The sequence below is a fragment of the Bos taurus genome, chromosome 24, assembly GCF_002263795.3.
Source record: "Bos taurus isolate L1 Dominette 01449 registration number 42190680 breed Hereford chromosome 24, ARS-UCD2.0, whole genome shotgun sequence".
In the NCBI taxonomy this organism is placed as follows: Eukaryota; Metazoa; Chordata; class Mammalia; order Artiodactyla; family Bovidae; genus Bos; species Bos taurus.
In genome coordinates, this window is record NC_037351.1 from 37035332 (window position 1) to 37050297 (window position 14966).

At 37.3% G+C, this 14966-nt stretch overlaps 1 protein-coding gene across 4 annotated transcripts in view; it reads left to right on the top strand.

Moving 5' to 3' along the window:
- SMCHD1 (structural maintenance of chromosomes flexible hinge domain containing 1) overlaps window positions 1-14966 on the top strand; it is a 127664-nt gene that overhangs the window by 106566 nt on the left and 6132 nt on the right. For all 4 annotated transcript variants that reach the window (XM_005224244.5, XM_024984367.1, NM_001206400.1 and 1 more), the window contains 3 exon segments: window positions 1297-1468; window positions 11179-11337; window positions 11634-11736. In XM_005224244.5, the coding sequence (XP_005224301.1) occupies window positions 1297-1468; window positions 11179-11337; window positions 11634-11736 (434 nt within the window).

Consider the following 14966-nt stretch of genomic DNA (forward strand, 5'->3'; position numbering starts at 1 on the left):
TTATTTAAATTTTATAGGAAGTATCTAATTTGGGAAAGCATCTGTCAGTTACCTTGGAATTATGTCAAAAGAATAAATATTAGTCATAATTTTCTGTTACATGTCCTATTGCTTTTCATTTTGAAAATTGAATTGTATTTAATCTTTTATAATTCAGAAACTGCTTGATCTACTGTGTTAGATTGAATTAGGTGCTTCTACATGTTGCTAAATTGTCTTCTTTTCAGTCATTTTTTGATGTATGCATCCTGTTTCATTGCGTGGATGTGCCATACTTTATGTAACTTATTGAATGTGCAAGATTCATACTTTTCATTATTAAAAGGATGTTTCAGTCTACGTTGTTCACATCTGTGATGATTTTTTCTGGCATATTCTTAGAAGTGGAATTTTTAGGTCATGCAGATTGTTAATCTTTTTAGCACTTGTCATGTTTCCTCTGAGATGGGCTGTCCCAAAGCAGATTAATGTTAATACAAGAAGACCCTTTCTCCAACATTCTGCCTGGGTGTGTGTGTTGTGTATGTATTTTAACATTTTAAGTAGTGAAAATTCTCATTTGAGCTCCAAGTTATTTCAGTTTCACTTCTGATTACCAGTGAATTTGAACATTTTTTGTATATATCTCCTAGACTTTTTTTTTGAAAGCATATTCCTGAAGATCATGAAATACTAAATCTAAGTGTTTCTCTTTTATTCCCTAGCTTCTCTGAAAAATTTAATTCTTGACTAACACTTTCTACTTCCCTTTCCATGTCTTAGGTTTTACTACATAATTCTAGTTTCCCCAGCTCTCAGATAACTGGCTCTTTTTCTTTGTACAGCTGAAATCCTCTGAAGATTCATCCCTTTGCTCTTCGGTTTGTATTTTCTTCAGTCTAATACAGTACTCTTTTTGCTACCCTTTGAGTATCTGGAAAACTTAGGTCTAACAGAAGGAAACTAAACTAAGTGATACAGCCTGGATACTGCTTTGGGTTTCTAGAAGCACACAAGTCTCTGGCTTGTCCATCTCTCTTCCTTCCTCTTATCAATCAAGCCATCAATCTCAATTTCACTTTTTCTGTCTTTTCTCTGTTCTAGTTTAGGTAACGCTTATGAGGCAGTCTAATTCATCTCTCTGTCTCTCGTTTTCCCCCCAGTCATCTTAAACATCACTAGCTAATTAATTTTGCAAAAATAGTACCATAATCATTGTCATTTCTTATCTCAGAATCCTTAAATGATTTCTCCTTTCTTAGAGCAGTTGAGTTAAATTTTATAGACTCACTAATTATATCCTGTTACTTACAATAGGTTGTTAAAATTACACACTGTCCTACACTGCTGACCAGAGATGGAGATCGCATTCGAAGTAATGGGAAGTTTGGGGGCCTTCAGAATAAAGCTCCTCCAATGGATAAACTCCGGGGAATGGTGTTTGGAGCTCCAGTACCGAAACAGTGCCTGATCTTAGGGGAGCAAATAGGTAGGTTAAATAAGTACTTAATAATTTCTCATTTGATTTTAACCCTTTATTTGGACCTTATTTATTGAGACTCTAGCATTGAAACTTAACCATTAACAGATACAAATAAGATGTTTTTATCCAGTACTTCCAGCATTCTAACACCAAATAGTTTTGAAATACAAATATAGGAAGTAGGTTTTCCCTCCTGTTCTCATTCTTATCTTGAAATAAAGGAAAGATTGCCTTGTTGAATAAACCAGTATCTCATCAGACCTTAATACTTCTTTTTATATCAAAGTTGTTAACTATCTAGATTCATCTTTCTGGTGTGCGTGACATGTGACCTCCCTTCTGCAGGCTGTGTCGCCTGGTTCTGGTCAGTTGATACAATTGTCTGTACGTCCGTGCTCTGAAGTGCTTATACTTTACAGGGTCCCAAATGGGCCATCACCTAAGAGTTGTTTGCTTTTAACTTTGTATAGTTCTGATAGGCTTGATATCTACTTTCCCAGCAAAAAGTAGTCTGTTGCTAACTCAAGATAGTAAATTGTAGTTAAACTGTAACAAAGTTTATCATCTTAATTATTTTTAAATGGGTTGCTCACTAGTGGTAAGTACATTCACACTCTTGTGCAACTAGTCTTCAGAAACCTTTTCGTTTTGTAAAACTGAAGCTCCATACCCATTAAGCAGCAACTCCCTGCCTCCCCTCTTGTCACCTGCCCGCCACACAGGTTTCTGTCTCTGAATTTGACTCTTCCAGGCACCTCTGTATGTGTCAAATCAGAGTGTCCCTTTGCGACCGGCTAACGTCACTCAGTGTCATGTCCTCCAGGCAGGTCAGTGTTGTAGTGTAACTCTGTGTGTGTCACAGTGTGTGTCAGAATTTCTTTTTAAGACTGAATAATATTCTGTTGTATGAATATACACATTTTGTGGGTTTTTAGAGTATAGTATACATAGAGAAAGGTGCCCATTTCAAAGCATACACGTTTTTCACAAAATGAACGTTGCTTCTGTATTAAGAAACAGAACGTTATCAGCCCCACAGAAGGCCTCCAGGCCTCTTCCAGTCATAGCCCTATCCCTCTCAAAAGGATAACAACTTTTTTGACTTAAAAGAGCATAGATTCGTTTTTTCCATTTTTGTACTTTATCTACATGGAATTATACAAGCCATGGATTTTGTGTCTGGCTTTGTTCAGCCCTGTGTTGTGTGTGTGTATAGTTGTAGTTCATTTTAATTGCAGGATAGTATCCCATTGTGTAAATACACCACAGTTTATTTCTTTATTATTATCCTGCTGAGGAATTTGGGTAGTATCTAGCTTGGGGTTACTACTTCAGCCCCCAACTACGTTTAAAATAGTAACTGAGAAAGATGGTAGGAAGAAGGCTGTTTTGTATTCTTTATGAGAGAGTCAGGTGCAGCTGCAAGAGGATACATGGGAGAGGCTCAGACAGACAAAAGTTGGTGTAGTCACAGGTCCTAGGATAGGAGTCACCGCCTGCCACTCAGGGCCACATGGAAGACACTGGGGTGGTCAGGACGCAGAAGACAGGAGCACGGAGAGTGCTTCTGCCACAGCCTTTATATGGGGGATTTACTGGAAGCACAAGCTGGAATCAAGATTGCCGGGAAAAATATCAATAACCTCAGATATGCAGATGACACCACCCTTATGGCAGAAAGTGAAGAGGAACTAAAAAGCCTCTTGATGAAAGTGAAAGAAGGAGAGTGAAAAACTTGGCTTAAAGCTCAACATTCAGAAAACGAAGATCATGGCATCTGGTCCCATCACTTCATGGGAAATACATGGGGAAACGGTGTCAGACTTCATTTTTGGGGGCTCCAAAATCACTGCAGATGGTGACTGCAGCCATGAAATTAAAAGACGCTTGGTCCTTGGCAGAAAAGTTATGACCAATCTAGATGCATATTGAAAAGCAGAGACATCACTTTGCCAACAAAGGTCCGTCTAGTCAAGGCTATGGTTTTTCCTGTGGTCATGTATGGATGTGAGAGTTGGACTGTGAAGAAAACTGAGCACCAAAGAATTGATGCTTTTGAACTGTGATGTTGGAGAAGACTCTTGAGAGTCCCTTGGACTGCAAGGAGATCCAACCAGTCCATTCTAAAGGAGATCAGCCTTGGGATTTCTTTGGAAGGACTGATGCTAAAGCTGAAACTCCAATACTTTGGCCACCTCATGCGAAGAGTTGACTCATTGGAAAAGACTCTGATGCTGGGAGGGATTGGGGGCAGGAGGAAAAGGGGACGACAGAGGATGAGATGGCTGGATGGCATCACCCACTCGATGGATGTGAGTCTGAGTGAACTCCGGGAGTTGGTGATGGACAGGGAGGCCTGGCGTGCTGTGATTCATGGGGTCGCAAAGAGTCAGACACAACTAAGCAACTGAACTGAATGTAAAACTTGACTAGAGGAAATCACAAGTAGCAGTATTAGTGTCAAGGCAATGGCACTAAAAGCATAAAGATGAATTCATTTTGATAACAGATATATTTGATACTAGAGGTCCAAAAGTTAATGAACTTGATACAGTAAATTACAAAATCAGAATTCTTAAAACTGCTGATTGTACAAAGACAGAAACCTTATTATGAGAAACCATTAATCCATGACAGGTCCTTAATCAAAAAACAAGACATTTTCTACCTAATAAGTTGTAAGACCAGTACTTTAGGTATTTATAGGATACGTCACAAAAAATGGTCATAAATTCAGTTGATCAAATTGCTACTCAGCTACAATGAGACTACAAATTATAAAAAGCAAAATTTACTTATATTTTTAATATAATGTAACAGAACTAAAAATAACTTATTTCTTCCCAAAGTAAGCTCAAATAGGTAGATATTTAGAAACAACTATTTTTTCAAAAAAGTTTTAACTATTAAAGAGAACAAGAACATTACACATTATATGTAGGAGGCATGAAAACACCCAAGATCAAATGTAAATCCACAGGCTTAATGCTTTTATTATTAAATGAGAAAAACAAATTTAACCATTCAACTCAAATGACAGGAGGAAAAAATACATCTCAAGAAACAAGTACAGCCAAATGAATTGGGAAAAAAGAAAACCTTTGTATCAAATAATATATAATTCCTGAAGGTGGTCTTTGGGCAAAATAAATACAAAAAGTAATGGCTCTGAGAATACATTCAGACAGAGATTTCTTAGGTTTCTATAATATTATAAATACATTTAGTATGTCCAAATAAAATGAACTACATTCTGGAAAATTGCAAATCAAATGAACAAAATTGATTTAAATAAGGCAGAAAACTTATATAGGCCATTGCCTGAGATATGTTCAGAAAGCTAACTCCATCCTATAGGTTTTTCATGAGTGAATTTCAAATATAATTTGTTTCAGAATATAGATAAATATAGAGATCACTCAGGCCATCTTATGAAACTGATAGCAAACCTGTTTCCAAAAATGGCACAGGCAAAGAAAACTTCTGTGACCTCTGAAGCTGTGTTCAGGAAGTTCTTAACACGGTAGGACAGAAATCAGAAAGCTTAATCTTGACAGTAACACTTTATTGTTCCTTTTATCTGCAGTGGTTTTGCCCCAGATAATGTGCATGGCTTGCTTCTTTTCTTTCCTATTGTGTAATGTCACACCTTCGTGGACTTCTCTGACCAGCCAGTCTAAAATAGAAGCACCCACCTTGGAGAAATGGGCTTCTTGACATACAAGTACTGGCAGATGTGAGAAAAGAAAACATTTTATAGTTATATTTTTTTAAGTTTGCATAATTTTAATGCACCTTGAAGAAAATAGAAGGGCAAATGACAAACTGGGGGAAATTGCATATATGGTAGACAAAGGTGTAGTGTCTTATTAACAGCAGCCTTTAAAAGGCAAGAAAAAGGACAAAGACTGATAGAAAAATGGGTGACATGAATAAGCAATTTTCAAGGGAATAATAGTAGTTACTGTTGGAGGGCTTGTTACGTCCCACATACATTATTAAGCTTATCACTTCAATTTCATTTACTGCTGTTCTCCTCATTTTACAGATGAGGAATTTGAGTCTTTAAAAGGTGAGATAACTTTCCCAAGTTCAGGATAGTGTATGCGTTCATTTGTCCAGGGACACAAGAGAGTAGAAATAAAACATTTTTTCCCTGAATACATAATTGAGATAATTTACTTCTCCATTACCCTTTTCTGTATATTTCCAGACCTGCCTCAGTGTGTGTCACTTTTATAATCAGAAAATGTTATCAATTGGTGTTTTTGTTTTTCTAACTAATTGTTTTTAATACTCATTTTCTTTGAACCAATAATTGATCTTACAGGAAAGAAGCCTAAGTAAACAGTTCTAAATACAAGCAGGACTTTCTTTTTTTCTTTCTCAGATAGATAGTATAGCCTTGTTTTTCAAGGAAAACATAAGAAATGTTAAATGCTTTAACTGAATTTATATTCTGAGAGATGTCTATTAAAATTTCATTTGGAAAGTACATAGAAAATAAAATTACAAAAATCACACACGTTAAAAATCAAACCTGCAGACATGTGGAATGAAAACAAAAAAGTGAGGTGGTAAACCAATCAGTTTTTTCCCAATCTCTCTCTTTTCTGTATTAGCCCGAGTTTTCTGTAGAGATCATATAAGTAGAAATAACTTTTTTTAAATATTAAAAATAAAATAACTCCAAACATTGTAGAAGCCAGGATATGACCGTAAGAAAGGAGAGTGGTTCATAGCAACTAAAGAAAGAAAAGGAATTTTAAAATTTCCAATAAGTAATCAGTGTGTAGTTTATAACTGTGACATCATCAGTCTCAACACTTTCATATACTCCAAATACATAGTATGCACCTGGCCAGCCTAGACATTATTTATGTTTTATTATGTCATGCTTAATTTGTTAATACTAATATTTAACCTCTCTGTACATTTATTGGGTTTTTTGTTGTTTTAAGTAAAACTATTCTTAATTTTTTATTTTTAATATTTTTAAGAGGTAGCAACCAAGATTATTGAAGGTTTGTGGTTTTCAGGACAAAGATATTTTGTTCTGTTTTGTTTTTTATACTTACTGGAAATTGAGCAGATTGAATACCTGTGGACCTGTCTACTGGCCACCCCTATTTCATTTACACCCACCCCTCTCTCAGCTTGCCTTCTTCCTGTTCACCCCTGCTGAAAGGCTTTTGGAACAGATCAGTTCTAGTAAATTTTTTCACCAATTTTTTTTACCCAGTTTACAAGTATTTATCAGTTTTTTGCCAATGCAGAACACAAAGTTTTAAGAGACCTAAATGCTACTGAATAAATCTACTTACCTGTCTAACTGCTTGCATCCTCCAGTGGTGAGAAGATGGCTTCTGCCTTCTTCAGTTCAATTCAGTTCAGTTGCTCAGTCGTGTCCGACTCTTTGCGACCCCATGAACTGCAGCACTCAAGGCCTCCCTGTCCATCACCAACTCCCGGAGTTCACCCAAACCCATGTCCATTGAGTCAGTGATGCCATCCAACCATCTCATCCTCTCTCGTCCCCTTCTCCTCCTGCCCTCAATCTTTCCCAGCATCAGGATCTTTTCAAGTGAGTCAGCTCTTCACATCAGGTATCCAAAGTATTGGAGCTTGAGCTTCAAAATCAGTCCTACAAATGAACACCCAGGACTGATCTCCTTTAGGATGGACTGGTTGGATCTCCTTGCAGTCCAAGGGACTCTCAAGAGTCTTCTCCAACACCACAGCAAAAGCATCAGTTCTTCGGCGGTCAGCATTCTTTATAGTCCAACTCTCACATCCATACATGACCACAGGAAAAACCATAGCCTTGACTAGACGAACCTTTGTTGACAAAGTAATGTCTCTGCTTTTTAATATGCTGTCTAGGTTGGTCATAACTTTCCTTCCAAGGAGTAAGCGTCTTTTAATTTCATGGCTGCAGTCACCATCTGCAGTGATTTTGGAGCCCAGAAAAATAAAGTCAGCCACTGTTTCCCCATCCATTTGCCATGAAGTGATGGGACCGGATGCCATGATCTTAGTTTTCTGAATCTGCTTCCTTAGCAACCCCAAATACTTGTCTAGTAATAGCTCTTCAGATATAGGTATTTTCAACTATTTGTATTATTTTTAGTAGTGTTGTTTCTTTCCCTGGATACATTGAAATAATCTATATATCTTTCTTAATAAATAGCATACAGAAATGAACGCATTGTAATTTGAGCTTTTGTCCTTTCATATGAACTAATTTTTTATTTTAAAGTATTTTTTCACTATTTTATAGTAAAGCATCATTAGTTTTTTCCTATATAATTAAAATTTTCAAACAACATATAATGTATGAGCTCTGAAATCATTTATAAACAGAATTAAATATGAATTTTTGGTTTTTCTCTTTTGAAAAATTTTATTAAATGAATTAGAAAAGACTTTTTATAAACACCATGGTAAATAGGAATTACATTTCATATCAAAAAATTGGGAGTTGCTAAGGCATATTAGCTCAAAATCCTCCAAGCTAAGCTTCAGTAGAAGCTGAACCTGAATCAAGAACTTCCAGATGTACAAGCTGGATTTAGAAAAGGCAGAGGAACCAGAGATCAAATTGCCAACATCTGCTAGATCATAGAAAAAGCAAGGGAATTACAGAAAAACATCTACTTCTGTTTCATTGACTCCACTAAAGCCTTTGTCTGTGTGGATCACAATAAACAGTGGAAAATTCTTAGAGATAGGAATACCAGACCACCTTACCTGCCTCCTGCAAAACCTGTATGCAGGTCAAGAAGCAGCAGTTAGAGCCAGACATGGAACAACAGACTTTAAAATTGGAAAAGAATTACATCAAGGCAATATATTGTCGCCCTGCTTATTTAACTTATGTGCAGAGTACGTCATACAAAACGCCAGGCTGGATGAAGCACAAGCTGGAATCAAGATTCCTGGAAGAAATATCAGTAACCTCAGATATGCAGATGACACCACCCTAATGGCAGAAAGCGAAGAGAAACTGAAGAACCTCTTGAAGAAAGTGAAAGAGGAGATTGAAAAAGCTGGGTTAGTAACTCAACATTACAAAAAATGAAGATCATGGCATCCAGTCCCATCACTTCATGGCAAATAGATGGGGAAACAATGGAAATAGTGAGAGACTTTATTTTCTTGGGCTTTAAAATCACGGCAGATGGTGACTGCAGCCATGAAATTAAAAGATGCTTGCTCCTTGGAAGAAAAGCTATGAAAAACCTAGGCAGCATATTAAAAAGCAGATTCATCACTTTGCCAACAAAGGTCTGTCTCGTCAAAGCTATGGTTTTTCCGGTAGTCATGTATGGATGTTGAGAGTTGGACCATAAAGAAGGCTGGGTGCTGAAGAATTGATGCTTTTGAAATGTGGTGTTGGAGAAAACTCTTGAGAGTCTCTTGGATTGCAAGGAGATCCAATCAGTCAATCCTAAAAGAAATCAGTCCTAATATTGGAAGGACTGATGCTGAAGCTGAAGCTCCAGTACTTTGGCCACCTGATGTGAAGAGCCAATTGATTGGAAAGACCCTGATGCTGGGAAAGATTGAAGGAGAGGAGGAGAAGGGGACAACAGAGGATGAGTTGGTTGGATGGCATCACCTACTCACTGGACATGAGTTTGAGCAAGCTCCAAGAGATGGTAAAGGACAGGGAAGCCTGATGTGCTGCAGTCCATGGGTCGCAAAGAGTCAGACACAACTGAGCAACTGAACAAAAACAACAAAGGCATATTGAGTTAAGTTGCTTCTGCCCATCTTAGGCATAAAATATTTGCTGTTAGTGTTCCATTTAATAGAAAGTATTTAATACTCCATCTTTCAGTTTTATAAATAACAAGTTGACTAATATAAAGCCTTTGACTATATTGTTTCTTGAGTATTTAAAAGGACTCACAAAGTAGGATTCAACCCTTAATCACTTAAAATTTTTTTACATTGTCTTCTGAGTTAGGTAGCATCCCTGACATATGGGTCTGAACATCATTTTGTACCTTATTCACATAGAAAATAAGCACTATTTTATGCACATAGAAAAATGAAATTAGAAGTACTTTCAAACCAGAAAACCAGACTTTTTTTAGTGGCTACCTTTGAGTTCTCAATAAGTCATAAGGAATTAAGACACATAAGGACTTTGTCATTACTGAATTACATATATGGAATTCGTATTTAAATATACATGAATATGCTCATAATGTTCACAGGTGTGTGTGTGTGTGTGTGCTTACTTATTCCCAGAAAGCTGGATATTTTTTTAAAATACTGTTATTGATCCTTAAAGTATAGAAAATCTCATATATCATATACTCTTGACTAAATTGATTTCTTCCACAGGTTCGTATGTAAACCCACTGTATATATTTATTAAACATATGGGTGTTTATATGCCCATTCCCATGAATACTGAACATTTTTGTGTGACTAGAGTCTCAAAGGGTCAAATAGTAAACATTTTAGGCCTGTGAGCCAGGAGACAAAATTGAGGGTGTTATGAACATATTTATATAACCATTTAGAATGGAATCATTTAAAACTGTATAAACCATTCTTAGCCCATGGACTAAAGTATAGTCAGTGTATTTAACCTATAGTGTCTAGTAATTCATACAAAAAGGCAATAAACAGTCTTAAACCTGACTAATATAATATATTTTTAAACAAAGAAAGTTACGTTTTTTGAAAGCTGAGTGTCAAGAGTGTTTGAAAGCTGTGTTTAAGGAAATGGCCATGTCTGTTGGAAGCAATGATGTTCTAATAATGCCATGTTTAATGCATTCTTCCCCCAACCCCAAATTTGTGTGGAATTAGATTGAATACTGAATATCAAACAGGATGTAAACACTGACTGAGAAGGTGAATTTTTTTTTTTTTAATTGTGGTAAAAGTCACACTCAGTTGAGTTCAGTCACTCAGTCATGTCTGACTCTTTGTGACCCCGTAAACTGCAGCACGCAAGGCTTCCATGTGTATCACCAACTCCCAGAGCTTGATCCAACTCTTGTCTATCAAGTTGGTGATGCCATCCAACCATCTTATCCTCTGTTACATAAAATATACTATTTCAGCCATACTTAAACTGTACAGCTCAGTGGCACTGAGTACACTCATATTGTTGTGCAACTCTCACCATCATCCATGTCCTGAATTTTTCACTTTCCTAAACTGGAACTCTGTCCCCATTGAACACCAAGTCCCCATTCTCGCTCCAAACCTCTCTTCCATCCACTAGCCCCTGGCATCTACCAGTGTACTTTCTGACTGAATTTGACTATTCCAGTTACCTCATATAAGTGGACTCAAACAGTATTTGTATTGGTGCAGACAAATACTGTTTGACTCCACTTATATGAGGTAACTGGAATAGTCAAATTCAGTCAGAAAGTATACTGGTAGATGCCAGGGGCTAGTGGAATGCATTTTAAGGTTAACATATGTCCTACACACAGTTTGTATCTTCTTTTCCCTGTACAGTAAATTTATTAAAGTCAAGCAGCTGAAGAAAATTAAGATTTAATAAGCACCAGTCTTGTGCCAGGATCTAAACTGTGTTTTTTTCTTTCGTTTACTGTGAACGTTAAAAGTAGCTCCATGTGTTACTGTAACACAACACTCAGTGTTGCTGGCTCTTCTTTCCTAAAATACTGTTTTGATATGATATCAATAGTTTTAATCGAATATCTCTGGTTTCTTTGTAGATCTTCTTCAGCAGTACCGCACTGCTGTGTGCAGGTTGGGCAGTGTGAACGAGGATCTTAATGGGCAGCTGAAGTACCTTCACACTCCCGATATGAAGAGGAAGAAACAAGAACTTGATGAACACGAAAAGAATCTCAAACTGATAGAGCAAAAACTAGGTACTGTACTTTTTGCGAGATCCTTCTCTGCAGGAAGATAGTGTGCATGATTGGAGAGAATTGAGCTCCAGGAAGAAAGAGTGTGAATGACCCAGAACTTAAATCATAGACACTCTCGACCTCCGGGTGAACTGACAAATGTTTGTAACTATTCTCTCAGCAGGCATAATAAGAAGCATTCCCAGTATTATTTATTAATTATTCTTCTATAAATTAAGAGGTATTTGCTTTCATTGCTTATAATAATTCTGGTCCTTTGAAAGTTAATTTTCTCTGTTTTCTTTCTGTCTTTGCAGGAATGACTCCCACACGTAAGTGTAATGATTCACTGCCTCACCCAATGACAGACTGTCCAGTTCCTCCCAAGAGAATAAGAAGAGAAGCTGCAAGACAAAACAGGTGAGGCTACTGTGCCCTCAAAGCTCTTGGCTCATCATACTTTAACAATAGCATGAGGGTGTTTACTTGCCTGCCCTGAACCAGAATTAATTTTGTTTTCTTTTTAACCGAATTGAGTGATGGCTAATGAAAATAAGATGGAATTATTTTATATTTCCTCCTAGGATACTCTAAAAAAATCATTTTCTAAAATGATTTTTTGCACATTATTTGAAAACTTTCAAATACATTACATTCTGCTTTATAGGCTCAGCAACTTGACAAATACAGACTATGCAGAATCACTCGTACATTACTCATTTAAAAGTTGCTTATAGTATATTGTTTGGAAAATCACATGCCATTTGCACAACTAACCAAGAAGCCAACAAAGCCATCTGCAGCCTAACTCAATGAAGAAAATTGTCCATTTCAGATTAGATACTAGTAAGCCCATCCCACAGAAAGGCGCATAGTACTGGGGTTTCTTGTATTTCACGAATGTTCATTTGGAGTCTGCCTGAGTAAGTTTCTCCTATTGACCTTTGAGGAGTTCCACTGAGACCATGATATTTAGAATTGGTATTCCATGCCCTGTCCATCTACATAGTCTGTATTTATTGTAACTATTTGATTATTTTGTGCTCTGTGTTCCTGGGTAAATAAATGTGACATGGTTCTTGCCCCCATAGGAGGTCTGTAATCTTGTACCGAAGGGGGACAGTTCAAAAAAGTAAACCTTTTTCTGTATGTAAAAATATAGAATGATGTTAAGTTTTTACAACAGAACAGAGCACAAAGTGATACAGAACAGTGGGAGAACGTGATTGGCTGTTAGGGAAGATGCATTTAGCAGAGAACTGAAGGATGGGAAGTCAGCTCTGTAGGGATGGCTTATAGTCAGAGGGAGAAGAGGCGTGAAAGCACTAAGAAAACAACACGCCTGGCATGCCTGAGGAACTGTAAAGATGCTTGTGAGGCTAAAGGATAGTGGGTAAAAGCGAGGAGCCCCTAAGATGTGGTTGGAGAGCTAGACGGAAGCCACAGTATGCCTCTCCCCAAAATAGTATCTTGAAAAAATGACACCAGGTCCTTACAGTGAACATTGATATATTCATATAGAAAAGACATGTTCATTCTTTCCTTACATGAACATTCTGGCTAATCAAATAACTGAAGAAAGTTCTTTATAGAAGTTCTTCTTTATAAAGTTCTTTATATGAGAAGGAAGTGTATAAGAAGTCGGATAAAATGAAAACATCACTTTAAGCTTCCACTCAGTCTTTCTCAACTGGAGTTCTTTGCAGGAATTAAGCACTGCAGAAAACCATGACACTCCTGGGACAGTTCACACAGCTAACATTCTGGATGAATAAAAGGAGGTTAATTCATTGCATAGAATAGATACCTTAAGGTGTTAGAGTGTAAATCTCTCATGAATTGGAGATTTAACTGCAAAAGTATACAGAAAAGAAGGGAAATTTAGGAACAAGTTAAATGATGCCACCAGGCAGCAATTAGCCAAATCTAGAATGTCAAGAATGGGACACTATAAATGATGATTTTGTTAATAAATCAGTGACATTAAAAGAAACATAGGGAGGGACTTCCCTGGTGGCACAGTGGGTAAGAATATGCCTGCCAATGCAGGGGACAGGGATTCGATCCCTGGTCCAGGAATATTTTACGTGCCACAGAGCAACTAAACCCACGCGGCACAACTCCTGAAGCCCGTTGTGTCCTAGAACCCTTGCTCCACAACAAGAGAAGCCGCTGATGAGAAGCCCGCATGCTGTGACAAAGATGCCTAGGGAGAAGGATGAACCATTGGTTATAGAATAAAAATAACCGAGAGGTGTAACCGTCAAGTGCACATTGTACAGCTTCTTTGGACCTGGATTTGAATCTTCAGGATGACAATTTTGAAAAAATTGGGGTAAATTTTCAATCACCTGGATATTAGATATATTGAGGAATTGTGATTTTTGTGTATAGCAGTATCATAGAGTTTACAGTAAAATAAATATATAGTTAGAAATATGTACAGAAGTATTTAACAGTTGAATAATATGTCTGGGATATATTCTAAAACACTAGAAGACAAAAAAGTGACAGTAAATCAAAACAAGAAAGGGCAAAAGGTTATTATTTCTCCTGCTTTTCTGTAGGCTTGCCATAAATGGTAAAGAAGTATTTTATGGTAGATGGGGAACATTTTTCCAGTTTTTTAAGAGACCAAGTGAGGAAGTTCCTGCCAAGCAGTTCTAGATTAAAGTCCATGTTCATAGACTCTCCTGCATGGACTTAACTACAGTTAAGACTTACAGTCACTGCAGAACCACAACCGATGCCATTGATCTGGACCTTGTTAATTAAGATTTTGTAGCAATTCAGAGGTGGTATGGGCTAAAGTTTCTTTTTTTAGTTTGTTAGTAATGGTATTTAGTAATAGTAATGGTATTTTCATTAAAGTAATGCATGTATATAAATCAAATGGTGTATATATTTAGTATACTGTATAATGTGAACTGCTGCTGCTGCTAAGTCACTTCAGTCGTGTCTGACTCTGTGTGACCCCATAGACGTCAGCCCACCAGGCTCCCCCGTCCCTGGGATTCTCCAGGCAAGAACACTGGAGTCGGTTGCCATTTCCTTCTCCAATGCATGAAAGTGAAAAAGTGAAAGTGAAGTCGCTCAGTCGTCTCCGACTCTTAGCGACCCCATGGACTGCAGCCTACCAGGCTCCTCTGTCCATGGGATTTTCCAGGCAAGAGTACTGGAATGGGGTGCCATTGCCTTCTCCTAACGTGAACTACACATATAATTTAACATTTTCTAGGCACCATTTTAAAAGAAGCCGCGAGATTAAATTTTAATAGTATATTTTATTGAACACAGTATACAAAGTATTATCATTGCAACATACTGCCAGTAGTATAGAAATTATTAATGAGACATTTTAAATTCTCTTTCATACAAAGTCTTCAAAATTCAGAGGACAGCAAATCTGTTAGGACTAGCCACATTGCAAGTGCTCTGGAGCCACACGTGGCTCATGGCTACCAGACTGGACAGCACAGGTATCAAAAGAACTCACGGTGATGAGATCTTGTTCCTCTGTACCCTTACCCCATCCTGGTTCCCAGAGGCAGCCTTGGTTTTAACTGCTGTAGTTTTTCTGTTTTTGGTACAGATTTATGTATGTCAGTCTTGTTTTATCAGTTTTCAGACAGTGCAGTCCACCCAGCACC